At 45.1% G+C, this 13,688-nt stretch overlaps 1 protein-coding gene across 5 annotated transcripts in view; it reads right to left on the reverse strand.

Moving 5' to 3' along the window:
• The window catches only part of DLGAP3 (DLG associated protein 3), a 66,951-nt gene that overhangs the window by 20,509 nt on the left and 32,754 nt on the right, over positions 1–13,688 (reverse strand). For all 5 annotated transcript variants that reach the window (XM_030823388.1, XM_030823391.1, XM_030823390.1 and 2 more), the window contains 3 exons: positions 3,190–3,403; positions 2,596–2,909; positions 2,086–2,171 (listed from right to left, as the gene is read on the reverse strand). In XM_030823388.1, coding sequence (XP_030679248.1) covers positions 2,086–2,171; positions 2,596–2,909; positions 3,190–3,403 — 614 coding nt within the window. The remainder of the gene's footprint in view (positions 1–2,085; positions 2,172–2,595; positions 2,910–3,189; positions 3,404–13,688) is intronic.

The raw sequence follows: 13,688 nt of genomic DNA on the forward strand, positions 1-13,688 counted from the left end.
CAAACTCTTTCCTGCCCCAACACCTCCACATATGCTGTTCCCTCTCCCCAGAATGCTTTTCCTCCAATCATCACCTGAGACTTCTTAGTCAATCCTCAAGTCTCAGCTTAAATGTCACCTGCTTAATCTAAATAAGGTCCCTTCTCTCTTATCTCCTCCTTTTTTATTTCATATTCCCTCATAATATGCAATAAAATCCCACTACCTATTATATCATAATGTGTTGTCATATTTTTATTCAAGGATTATTTATTCATTGCCTTGATTTCCCTCTAGACCATAGCTCCTGTGAGCGCAGGAGTCATGTCATTGATGTTTCCTGAAGCATTTAACACAGTGCATAGGAGCTATCATACAACATGTGCTTAGTAAGTATCTGATGAATGAATGAATCAATCAATGAATGACAAGAGTTTGCTGATTTAGCAAGAGTCTCAGCTAGAAGGCCTGCAGCACTCTTCCCAGGATTCAAGGGTTATTAGGAGGAATGTGGGGAACCCCCACCCCCCCGGACCTATCTACACAAGGAACCAAAAAGCCTCTAAAGGGAATGAGTGGGCTTGGTGGTTCACGGGATAGCACTAGAATTGGGGGTGGGTAGGATTCAGAACATAGAGTTGCATCCATCCATGACTCCTACCCCATCTCTCAATAATTCAAGTCACAGATTTGCAAATTGAGTTTGCCACAAAATGCTATTTTTCTGAAATCTTTGTGGCACAGTAAAAGTTTGGAGGGCAGCAGCTTTAGAAGTCATGCAGGCAACCAGGGCAGCATTATGCCCCCCTCGATGAAGGCATTTACAGCCCCAGGAGCATACAGAACTTCAGGGAGCCAAATCAGAAGTTGAGAAAAATGGTGAATCCCATAGGAATACCAAAAAAATTTCATCAGGCACAAACACAAGACATCCCGATGACATCCCAGAAATAGCTGGGGAAATCTGGGCGAAGGACGGCAACTGGGAACAGAGCTGCGAGGAACCACTGCTAGTGGGACACTAGTTTTTGTGTGTTTTTGTTTTTTGTTTTTGTTTTTTTTTTTTTGAGATAGTCTCGCTCAGTCGCCCAGGCTGGAGTGCAGTGGTGCAATCTCAGCTCGCTGCAACCTCAGGCTCCTGGGTTCAATCAATTCTCGTGCCTCAGCCTCTCAAGCAGCTGAGACTACAGGAGTGTGCCACCATGCTCAGCTAATTTTTGTATTTTTAGTAGAGATGGGGTTTTGCCATGTTGGCCAGGCTGGTCTCAAGCTCCTAGCCTCAAGTGATCCACCCACCCTGGCCTCCCAAAGTGCTGGGATTACAGGCGTGAGCCACTGCGCCCGGCCTCGGACATTAGTTTTATTCCTCCAGTCGTATGGTCTGGGAAGCTCAGATTACCATGAAACCGTTATGGCCAGCCCCTGGCAAGTTCCCAGACACCCTTTCTCCCCACAGGCACCCAACAACAGAGAGGCCTCTTTCTGGTATCCCCTCCAGAGCTGGCAATGCTAATTCTTCAGTGAAAATTAAGGAGTCAATGTTTCTGAGGCCACCTAATGCCAGAATAGTGGCTGCTGGTAATTGTACTATCTCAGGTACACCACAGACTCAGGCATGTAATAGGTACCCCCAACTGCTTAAATGCTTGTGTGAGCCAAATGAGGAGGAGTGTCATATCTGCCAGGGGCCCCTGAGAGGCAATCTTCCTGTTTGTTTCTTTTTGAGCTCACATACTTGTACACCACAGGATGTAATGAGGGATTGGCAGATCCTATCATCCCCTGGAAAGGACAATTGCTGGAGGCCTGCTCGGCACCTACATGTAACCTTTCCCATCCTCTCCTTCCCTGCAACTGCTGTATATCTCCCGTCTGCCTCTGAGCACCTGGGGTGGGCATGGGCACAAGAACTCTAGGTCTGATAACTCCTCTGGTGACATCTCTATGGAACAGCCCCTGTGGCTGCTCTGACCACCCTCTATAAAAAGGCTTGCTCTCACCTCCAGGAAAAGAGGATGTGCAGGAAGACTGGGCTAGTGGGGACACTACGCAGCCCTCTCTCCTCCTGTCTCCCAACGAAGCCTGGGCAGTCCCACCGTGACCTACCTCTTGTCCTCTTCCACCTGCACGCCGATGGAGTGGAACTCCCTCCGGCTCCTGTTCTCGGTGTCCGAATCTGAGATCGTCTCCACCTGGTGGCAGGGTGGAGGAGTCAGTGGCTGTGGCGAGCCAAGGTGAAAGCCCTTCCCGGGGAGAACGGCTAGCAATGGCTGCGCCCCAAGCCAGCTGGCAGGTCCTGCAAAGACCATCTGCCTGAACGAGATGAGAGACCCAGGCGGTCGGTCACAGGCCTCAAAGTGGCAACCACTGGGCACGGCCCTCCAGCGCCCTCCATTAGCCAGGAGAGGCGATGGTGCCAGGACGAGGGACGAGGGACGAGGGAGTGGGCGGGGGCTGGCTGGAGCAGCCCCGTCGATGTCCAGGCACGGGGTTCACTTGCAGCTCAAGGCAAGCCAGAAAGAATGTCGACATATCCAGAAGGCCGCTTCCAGCCCCTCACCCCAGCCCCGACCGGCCAGGGTCAGCGCCTTTCGTGGGCGCCTCCCCGTTCCATACCTGCACCCCAATGGACGGCCGCCACTTCCGCTGCCGCGCCAGGCTCCGCAGCTCCTCCCTGCCAGGGATGGTCTTGATGATGAGTGTGGGGGGTTTGGGGCTGGCCCGGGGCGGCACCGGCGCCAACTCCAGGGTGCGCGCACCCATGGCGGGGCCGTCCAGCCCGTCGGCGGAGCTGCAGCGCCGGGCGGGGCCCTCGGCCGCCGTGAAGCTCTCGTGCGCGGAGTCGGTGCTGCTCTGGGCGGTGATGGAGATGCGGGGCGGGGCCTGGCTTCCCGGCGGGATGGGGGGCGGGGCCTTTCTGAAGTTGAAGGCTGTGGCCGGCGAGCGCAGAGACGCAGTGCGTGAGGCTCGCGGCCCTGCCTGGGTCCTGGGCCCGCGCCCGACTCCCACCCCCAGGAGGCCCTACGGGACCCTGCCGCGGCGCGCACTCCACGTGCTGCTGCACACACGCCAAGGGACGCTCTCCCCGTCATCCGACCCCGGGAGCGAGCGATCTGCGCGGGTCACAGCACAGTCGAGGGGGAGGCCAGAACCCGGACCCAGGGCGCTCTCCAGCCTAGGGCCGGGCCAGGGGCAGGGAGGTGTACTCACAGGAGCCGGGCCTCCCTGAGACAGCGGCAGGGGCAGCGAGGAGGGGCAGGCAGTCGTCGTCTTGAGAGCAGCCGGCCTGGATGGCCCGGAGGTAGCTGTGGCTCCGCATGCGGAAACAGCCGGGCAGGTCCAGGGCGTCCACGGCCTGGGACTCCAGCTCCCCAAACACCGACCCGCACACGGCCTCCAGCTGCTGGTTCAACTCATCGCTGAGCTGGGGGCAGGGCGTCAGGAGGACAGTTATGAGGTGCCGGGAGGGGGTGGAAGTCCCTGGGGTGCTCTGCCTTAGGGGAAGACCTCTCTATATCTGCAGAGGCTGTGGGCGACTCTTCCGCATTTGAACTACAAGAAACCCTAACTCTTTGCAAAGAAAGATGGGGGCATCTCTGCCCCATTCTGCTCCCCAGGCTTGTCTTGGGGCCCAGTCTTTCCTCTAAATATCCCACCCCCACCCCCACCTCCACCCCACCTATGCCTCTTCCAGGCGTCTGGCTGGCTGCACTCCGGGCTGCACACCACCGTGTTTTCCTCTCCACCTAGTCCCATCCCCTGACGTTTCTCTCACCTGACCCCGACAGAGAGGACCAGGGACCTGGCATGCACCCTCCTGCCCAGTATGGGGGTGGGGACTTCATGGAGGACACCTTTTATTTTATTATTTATAATCCATTACATTACAAAATTGATTGAAAGCTATATATATATATATATATACACACACTATATATATACACTACATATATGTACTATATATATAATATATATATAGTACATATGTACCATACATATACTATATATATACTACATATATATACTATATATACACACTACATGTATATATGCTATATATATATAAAATACCAAGTGGCAGGATGGAAACTAATGCGTAAGTGATGGAGCAAAGTTATTAACCTGCCAGTGTCCCAAGCCTTCCCCCACCTTCTTTTTTTTTTTTTTTTTTTGAGACAGAGTCTCTCTCAGTTGCCCAGGCTGGAGTGCAGTGGCGTGATCTCGGCTCACTGCAAGCTCTGCCTCCCGGGTTCACCCTATTCTCCTGCCTCAGCCTCCCAAGTAGCTGGGACTACAGGCAGCTGCCACCACACCCGGCTAATTTTTTTGTATTTCTAGTAGAGACGGGGTTTCACCGTGTTAGCCAGGATGGTCTCGATCTCCTGACCTCATAATCCGCCCGTCTCAGCCTCCCAAAGTGCTGGGATTACAGGCGTGAGCCACCGCACCCGGCCCTTGCCTTCCCCAACCTTCTATCCACTCACTCGGGTTCTGGCTTAACCTGTGGGTTCCTTCTCTACCCTCCCCCACTGAGGAAAGCTTAGCCATCGCTGGATGAGGTTCTTGGTTTTGTTTTTGGTATTTTGGTGGTGCAGAATCCATGGCGTTAAAAAAAAAAAAAAGTTAAAGTATGAAAAAAAGCAAAACAAAAATTTGTTCATGGAACTGTGCCGCACGCCACCACACAAAGACTAAATATACCACAGAGGTTGCAGCTTCATTCACATTACATGAGAAAACTGGTGCAAAGAAAAAGTAAAGGCAGGAAAAGGTGCTACCAGAGGTAAGTGCTACACCCAGAATACAGGTGACAAGGTCCTGAACATTGCTCAAGATGGGCACATATTTAACCCTGAGCTTCCAAGCAGGCAAAGCATCAGGGAGTATAGCCTCAGAGTTGCCTGCATGGGCTATGAGTGAGACTTCTCCTAGATTCAAGTGCTGGCTCTACCACTTCCTAGCAGAATGGCCTGGGAAAGTTAAAGCTTGGGGGCCTCAGTTTGCTCTCCTGTCAAATGGGAGTGATAATGGTACCATCTTCATAGGGCTATTGGGGGGACTCAAAGAAAAACATGTGAGGCATTTGGTACAGGCACTGGCACACAGTAAGCCCTCGGCTAGCGGCATGCGAAGGTCTCAGGGCCTGCCTGGTAAACACAGGCCAGATGCCCATGAGAACCACAACAATTCCTGTCCCTGAGACTAAGAGACAATCATCCCCTGTGGATGATTATGTGGAGTCCATTGGATGAAGTCCTCGACAGCATCCCATGGCAAACGTAACAGCAAGTATCACATGGCTGCCTCTTGTGACATCTCCCAGGAAAGATTCACGGCATTATCTTGATGTGCAGTCAACAGAGGCTCAAAGGAGTGGCCTGATCCATGTGTAAACTGCAGCTCCATGTTTCCACAATTCAGCCTCCAAAGCATAACATGGTTTCACTGGATTCTACTTCAAATAGAGCCATTTCTATTCCAATCTATTAATGGACAAACAAGACCCAGAGAGGGCAGATGAATTGCCTAAGGATGCCCAGCTGGTAGGTGATAAAACTGAAATTAAATGTCATGCTTCCTGGCTCCCATGTAAGGCTGATTGAGCAACAGATTCTCTTGGTGAGCTTGTTAAACCTACATTAACTCAGGCCCCACCCCAAGGATCTGAACCCAGGGTTAACAAAACACCTCTCTTGCTTTGGCTGCTTAGAAGCTCAGAGCCAAATTTGCTGGAGATTTAGATTCATTGGTTGCAATGTGGGCCTGCTAATTAAAAAGAAGGATTGTCTGAACTTTTTGAAGCTTTTTCTAAAGGAGCTTCATTACAAGTGCATGGAAATCCCAGGCCATGGAAAATCAATCTGAGACCCCGTAGAAGTTAAGTTCTATCATATTTGACTGACACAAGCCACACTTGTGTGACAGTTGTGGCTTTCACCATGATACTCTATCATCTACCTCTCAGTCTTTCTGTCTCTGTATTTCTGAGGCACCAAAGACAACAGTTGCCAGTGTATTTCCTAAAACACAGGAACTGAACTAACTCCTGCTATTTCTGGGCTAGGCTCAAGACACTCCCCAATTAGAACAAATGCAGCCCAGCGTGTCCCTCTTGGAGCACAGGGGAGCTCATCTAACCCTAGCAGAAAGCACGCTGGTCTCAAGTCCAGACACCAGGGATGAAAGGAATCTCACTCCGTAGTATATTTCTGTATCTCTAGCCCTGTTCTGTGTATAAAGCACTAGGCATAATATCTGGCACACAGTAGATGCTCAATAAACTTTAGGTACTATTATTAGCAACAAGAGGCTGCTAAATCACGGTGACAATACCACTCAGAATGAGAAGTGCCTGTTTCCCTGGGGTTCTGCATCTCTTGAAATCCCACCCACAGGCAATACTCACAACCAATTCTATCCAAGGCAGACAAAAGAGGGCGAACAACTCCCTGGGGTCATACACCTGCCAGCTCAGCTGGCCAAGAGGAGCTTCTGGGGTTCCAACAGGAGACCAGGACACAAGGGGAACACGGACTCAGAGACTCTCAGAGAAATATTACACCCAAGTTGATCTTTACTATCTTACAATTATAAAACTGTAACATTGTACTGTGAATGCTCCTATTATCCCTGCACCGACTTGCACCCTGCTTCCCCCAACACCCACTTACAGGAGACTCAAAGTCAAAGAATCCCCTTGGGATGAGATCCTTAGCCTTTCTCCGAACCAGACTGGAATCAGTAGCTATTTCCAAGCTCATGGAATATTTAAAGTAAAAATGCTTCGTGTCTGATTGGAAATTGTCCAGACTAGAGTTGGTGGGTCCGACAGGGGGCCAGGCAACATCCTGTATGCTTTACTTGCGTTATTTAGTTTAGGTAACCTTTAGAAAACTCTCCCATTTCAAAACATTGGATAAAATATGACAAATGTTGCTTTATATGCATAGCTGAGCTCACAAGAAAGCGAGATAAGTCCCCAGGGAACAAAAGCAAAGAGGAGACTGGAAAATCAGAATATTAACTGTGTGAGCCAATGCTGCAAACAGCCCAGTGGAGGCGGGAGGTGGGGGCAGGGGCTGTTGGTCTCAGCGTTTTGGTAAAAGCTTAAGTTTTAACACCCACTTGGGCATAGGAGGAAGGCTTCGGGCCCACATGAAGCATGGAATTGGAAAGGAGAACCTGCATAAAGTTAGGAAAAGTGAAACCTTTGATGAAAATGTAGACTAAAATAAAAAAATTAGTCATCACCACAGGCTGATGACAAGGAAGCTGGTCTGAAGTACAGGGATGGCGGGAAAGGAAAAGAGGCAAATCCCCTAAGAATCTGTACCTGCAAGCTTGTCCTCACACAGCCACGGTACTGTGTATCTGCATGAACCTTCATGGGCCACACCCCCAAAATTAAAAATTAACATAAAATAGTCCCAAACCAGGGATATTCTAACAGAAGCAATTGCAAAATATTTCCTGGGGAACTCACTCCTAACCCAAGCTGCTCACGCTTCTCACAGATAAATTTCCACTGAAGGTGAGTGTACCACGTGGGAGATAGCCTCTGACATACCTCCTAATGATCTCCATCCCCTGGAACTCACACCCTTGTGTAATCCCTTCCTCATGAGTGTGGACCGGACTTATTGGCCCACTTCTAATGAATAGAATATGGCAGATACAATGGGATATCACTTCTGAGATTAGGTTACAAACAGACCCTGGCTTCCATCTTAGACAGCTTTTCTTATTCTCTTTCTCTCAGAGCCTTTGCTCTGGGGGAAGCAAGCTGCTATGCTGTGAGTAGCCCTGTAGTGAGTCCCACATAGAAGAAATTGATGTCCCTGGTTAGTAACTAGCAAGGATCTGTAGCCTGCCAAGAGCCATGTGAGTGAGCACGGAAGCAGATCTTCACCCAGTCAAGCCTTGAGATGCTGCAGCCTTGGCCAACACCTTGATTGCAACTTTCTGAGACACTTGACCCAGTCGCACCCAGCCAGGCTGCACTCAGATTCCTGACCCACTGAAACTGTGAGATAATACATATTTGTTGTTTAAAGACACTACATTTGGGGATAGCTTACATAGCAATAGAAAATACAAATTGTGACATAAACAAAAACTAAACTTTTATTGAGTTAAGCCATTGAGAATTCAAGATTTCTCTGTTATAGCAGCTAGTACTACCCTAGGTAAAACAAAATAACTTTTAAGTGATGTTTAAAAGTCCTAAGCTTAAAAGATGGAACTGAAAACAGAAGAAAATACGACTCTAAAGCAGGACAAAACTGTCAAAAACCACCATTTTATCGTTCTGCAAATCAATCAAAGACATACAACAAAGAAACATGTATTCATAAAAATTACTGAACTTTGGGTAAGAATAGCACAACTCTATCGTATTCTTGCCTGAGGCTGCCCTCGTTCACCAGGCCCCCGACACTATCAGTTGCAATACTTCAACAAACGTGGTGCCGCCTGTGAAAAATCAGCTGCTTCACTGCCTCTGCCAGAGGGCTCCACTTAATTTGGGGCATTGTCAGTTATAATATCAAGAACAGGGAAGGCCAGAAGCACTGTTAGGCTGGGTTTCAGCAATGTTTTGGCCAAACAATGGACTGGCAAACTAGCCAGGAATTTATCAGAAAATTCCAGGGAGTGAGACAGACCAAGGGAGTTTGATAAGCTCTCCACATATCTTGGGTTAACTTGAAGCTAGGTGAATGCACAGCAGAGACCAGAGAAGCCTGAGCCACCCACACATCCAATGGAGCCTATATACGTGTGCAGGGGAAATAAAAGAGTCTGGTGAAGAGTAAAAGCCAGGGTAGGTTTGAAAACAACCTGAACTTTGCCCTCCCCAGCTCAGACGTAGAACTATAGGCAGAGAAAAAGTCTAACTAGCTTGAGGTTCTTGAGCACAACCTCCGAAAAATCTCTGGCTGAACACTAAGCTATGCAGATATGGGGGAAATCCCTAAGAAAAAAGGCTTAAAAATAAAAATAAGAAGGAAATAAAACTGAATGGAAACATCAGAGGCCGCATGTTGTCAGGAAGACAGATTTCACAGATTACATTCAGGGATTAACAAACAAATAAAGCAATAACAATCTTCAAGAGGAAAACATAAGAATCTAGAATTACTACAATATATTACCTAAAATGTTCAATATTTAACAAAAAATTATGAGACATGCAGCCGGGCGCGGTGGCTCACACTTGTAATCCCAGCACTTTGGGAGGCCGAGGCGGGCGGATCACAAGGTCAGGAGATCCAGACCACGGTGAAACCCCGGCTCTACTTAAAAATACAAAAAAAAATTAGCCGGGCATGGTGGCGGGTGCCTGTAGTCCCAGCTACTCAGAGAGGCTGAGGCAGGAGAATGGCGTGAACCCAGGAGGCGGAGCTTGCAGCGAGCCGAGATTGCGCCACTGCACTCCAGCCTGGGTGACAGAGCGAGACTCCGTCTCAAAAAAAAAAAAAAAAAAAAAAATTATGAGACATGCAAATAAACAAGAAGGTATGCATATCCCCAAATGTTGGATTTATCAGACAAAGACTACAAAGCAGCTATTATAAATATGTCAAAGAATTAAAGGAAACCATGCTTAAAGATTTAAAGGAAAGCATGACAACAATGACTTCATGAATACAAATCACAACAAAGAGAGAGAGATTAAAAAAAGGAACAAATGGAAATTCTGGAGCTGAAGAGTATAGTAACTGAAATTAAAAATTCAGTAGAGGGGCTCAACATAATAAATGATCAGTAAACATGAAGATGGATCTGTATAAATTCTCCAGTATGAATAATGGAGAAAAAAAATATTAAACAGAAATGAACACAGCCTCAGAGGCCTATGGGACAACATCAAGCATACCACCATACATGTGATGGGAGTTCCAGAAGGAGGAGGAGAAAAAAGAGGAAAAGGAAGAGACAGGGCAGAAAAAAATATTTGGAGAGACAATAGCCAAAAACTTTCCTTTTGTTTTTATTCTTGTTTTTTGTTTTTTGTTTTTGTTTTCTTTAGAGATGAGGTCTCACTATGTTGCCCAGGCTTCAGTGCAGTGGGTATTCACAGGCACAATCATAACATATTGCACTACAGGTCAAACTTGTGGGCTGAAGCAATCCTCCTGCCTCCACTTCCCAAGTGGCTAGGGGTACAGGTGCCCACTACTGTGCCTAGCTACCAAATTTAATTAAAAAGCAAAAAACATTAGAGATCAAAGAAGCTCAATGGACCTAAAGTAGGTTAAACACTAAGAGATCTATATTCACACAAATTACAGTCAAAATGTTGAAAGCTGAAAACAGAGAAAATCTTAACAGCAGCACAAGAAAAACAGTTCATCACATAGAGGGAAACAACTCACTTTTCATCAAAAATAATGAACACCAGAAGGCAGTGGAATGGTGTATTCAAAGTGCTGAAAGAAAAATAACTGTGAGCCAGGAATTCTATATCCAGCAAAACTATTCCTCCAAGATAAAGTAAAAATAAAAACATTTCCAGATAAATGTAGACTGAATAATTTATTGCCAGGAGACTTATATTATGAGAAGCACTAATGGAAGTCCTTCAGGCTAAAAAGAAAATAAAGTAACACCCAATGGTAACTCAAATACAGAAGAAGAAACAAAGAGCACCAGAAATGGTAAATATGTGAGTAAATACAAGAGCCTCTATAAATATATTTTCCTCGCTTCCTCTCTTAACCTTTTTAAAAGACGTAAGGTTACACAAAGCACTTATTATAATACCAATGTTGGTTTATAACAAGTGTTAGGTTTAAAACATATATAGGTAATATATGACAGTAATAGCACAAAGGGGGAAAATGAGTTATAATAGAGCAATGCTTCTATATTTTACCGTGATTATATTTTGATAAGCTACGATATACATTGTAATTCCTAGTGCAATCACTAGGAAAGTAACTCAAACTGTATAGTAAAAAAATTAACAAATAAATGTAAATGATACGCTAAAATATTTATTGATTTAATACAAAAGAAGACAGTAAAGAAGGAACAGAAGATCAAAAAATGGTATAAGACAATCCAACCACATCAATCACCACATTAAGATGTGAAGGCCTGGCATGGTGGCTCATGCCTGTAATCTCAGAACTTTGGGAGGCCAAGGTGGGTGGATCACTTGAGCTCAGAAGTTCTGAGACCAACCTGGGCAACATGGTGAAGCCCCATCTCTGCAAGAAATACAAAAATCAGCCAGCCATGGTGGTATGTGTCTCTAGTCCCAGCTACTTGGGGAACTGGGGTGGGAGGATAGATTGAGCCTGGGAGGTCAAGGCTGCAGTGAGCCATGTTCACACCACTACATTGTAGCTTAATGACAGAACAAGACCCTACCTCAAAAACAAATTAAATAAATAAAATAAAACATGAGTGGACAAAACACTCATTCAAAAGGCATAGTGATAAGATAAAGCAAAAAAAAAAAAAAAACCCATTAGATGCTGTCTACAAGAGACATACCTTAAATCTGAAACACAAACAGTTGAAAGTAAAAGGATGGGGAAAAGATATACTATGCAAACTATAACATGAGAGAATTTTCCAGAATTGATGAAAAACAGGAATCCACAGATCTATGGAGCACACACATGAACATATCATAGCAAAACTGCAGAACAATGAAATCAAAGCAAGATCTCAACAGCAACCTGAGAGAAATTAAAACTACTTACAAAGACAATCAGGATGATAGCAGACTCCTTAATGGCAACAACAGACAGATGACAAAAGAATATCTTCAAAACACTGAGAGAAAATAAATGTTAAGCTAGAATTCCCACAATAAGCTAAACTGTATCAAACAGTATGGGTAAAATATATTTTTGTTAAAGTCCAAGTTTGCTACTAACAGATATTTGCTGAAAAAATTACTGAAGAATATACTTTAGGAGGAAACAATGAGATGTAAGGAGGTAAAGTGAGGAGTAAAAAAGGTAGAGATGTGAGTGTATATCATCAAGAGCTAATAATATAAAAAGTAACAATAATAATAGAGACTAATTTGACAGGTTAAAAGATAGAACTAAAATACTGGGCCGTAAGTCCACATAAGAAGGGAAGAAGTCAAGGAAATTAAAGTGTCCTAAGATCACTTAAGTATTTGAGGTGATGGGTATTTCAATTCACTTGATTTCATTATCCACATTGTATTCATAAATCATAACATTACTTTGTACCCCATAAATATATACACCCACAATTTGTCAATTTATAATAAAAATTAAAAGTAAAATAGGCCGGGAGCGTTGGCTCATGCCTGTAATCCCAGCACTTTGGGAGGCCAAGGCGGGTGGATGAAGAGGTCAGGAGATCGAGACCATCCTGGCTAACACGGTGAAACCCTTTCTCTACTAAAAATACGAAAAAATTAGCCAGGCGTGGTGGCGGGCGCCTGTAGACCCAGCTACTCTGAAGACTGAGGCAGGAGAATGGCGTGAACCCAGGAGGCGGAGCTTGCAGTGAGCCGAGATCATGCCACTGCACTCCAACCTGGGCGACAGAGCGAGACCGTCTCAAAGAAAAAAAAAAAATTAAAATAATAATAATAATAAGTAAAATAAATGCTGAAAGAAATCAAAGAAGAACTGAATAAATGGAAATACATCCAATATTCAAGGATAATAATACTTAATATTGTTAGGAATACAATACTCCATAAATTAATCTACACATTCAGGGCAATCCCTTCAAATTCCCAACTATATTTTTTATAGAAATCAACAAGCCTACCCAAAATCCATGTGTATATGCAAAGGAAACACAAAACACAAAGCAATCTTTAAAAGGAGTAACGAAATTGTATAATTTCAGCTTACCAAAATCAATCCTTACTACACAGTTACAGCAATCAAAGCATGTGGTAATAGCATAAAGATAGGTTCATGCAGACCAATGGAATAAATTTTAAGGTTCATTAATAAACACATGCATTTATGGTAAATTGATTTCAAAAAAGGGGCCAAGAAATTTCAATGAGGAAAGAAAAGCCTTTTCAACAAATGATGCTAGGAAAATTGGATATCCGCATTCAAAAACATAAAGCTGGGCCCCTAACTTGAATCACACACATACACACACACACACACACACACACACACACACACTACTCACAGTGGGTCATACATCTAAATATAAATGTTAAACTACAAAATTCTTAGGAGAAACATTAAATTTTTGTGATCTTGCATTAGACAAAGATTTCTTAAATTTTATGCCAAAGCACAATCAAGAAGAGAAAAATTGATGAATTATGCATCATCAAATTTAAAATGTTTTGTTCTCCAAACAACATAAAAAATATAAAAATACAAATTACCGAACGGTAGAAACCACTCAGCTGACACCTTGATCAGATTTCTAGCCTCCAGAATTGTGAGAAAATAAATTTTTGTTGCCAAAAAAAAAGAAGAACAAGAAGGGAAGAGGTCATCAAAATCAGAATGTCGGCCAGGTGTGGTGGCTCATGTCCGTAATCCCAGCACTTTGGAAGGCCAAGGCAAGTGGATCACCTGAGGTCAGGAGTTCGGAACCAGCCTGGCCAACATAGTGAAACCCCGTCTCTACTACAAATACAAAACAGTTAGCCAGGTGTGGTGGCGCACACCTATAATCCCAGTTATTCGGGAGGCTGAGGCAGGAGAATCACTTGAACCCAGGAGGCAGAGGTT

This window comes from Nomascus leucogenys, chromosome 12 (assembly GCF_006542625.1).
Source record: "Nomascus leucogenys isolate Asia chromosome 12, Asia_NLE_v1, whole genome shotgun sequence".
NCBI classification, from domain to species: Eukaryota; Metazoa; Chordata; class Mammalia; order Primates; family Hylobatidae; genus Nomascus; species Nomascus leucogenys.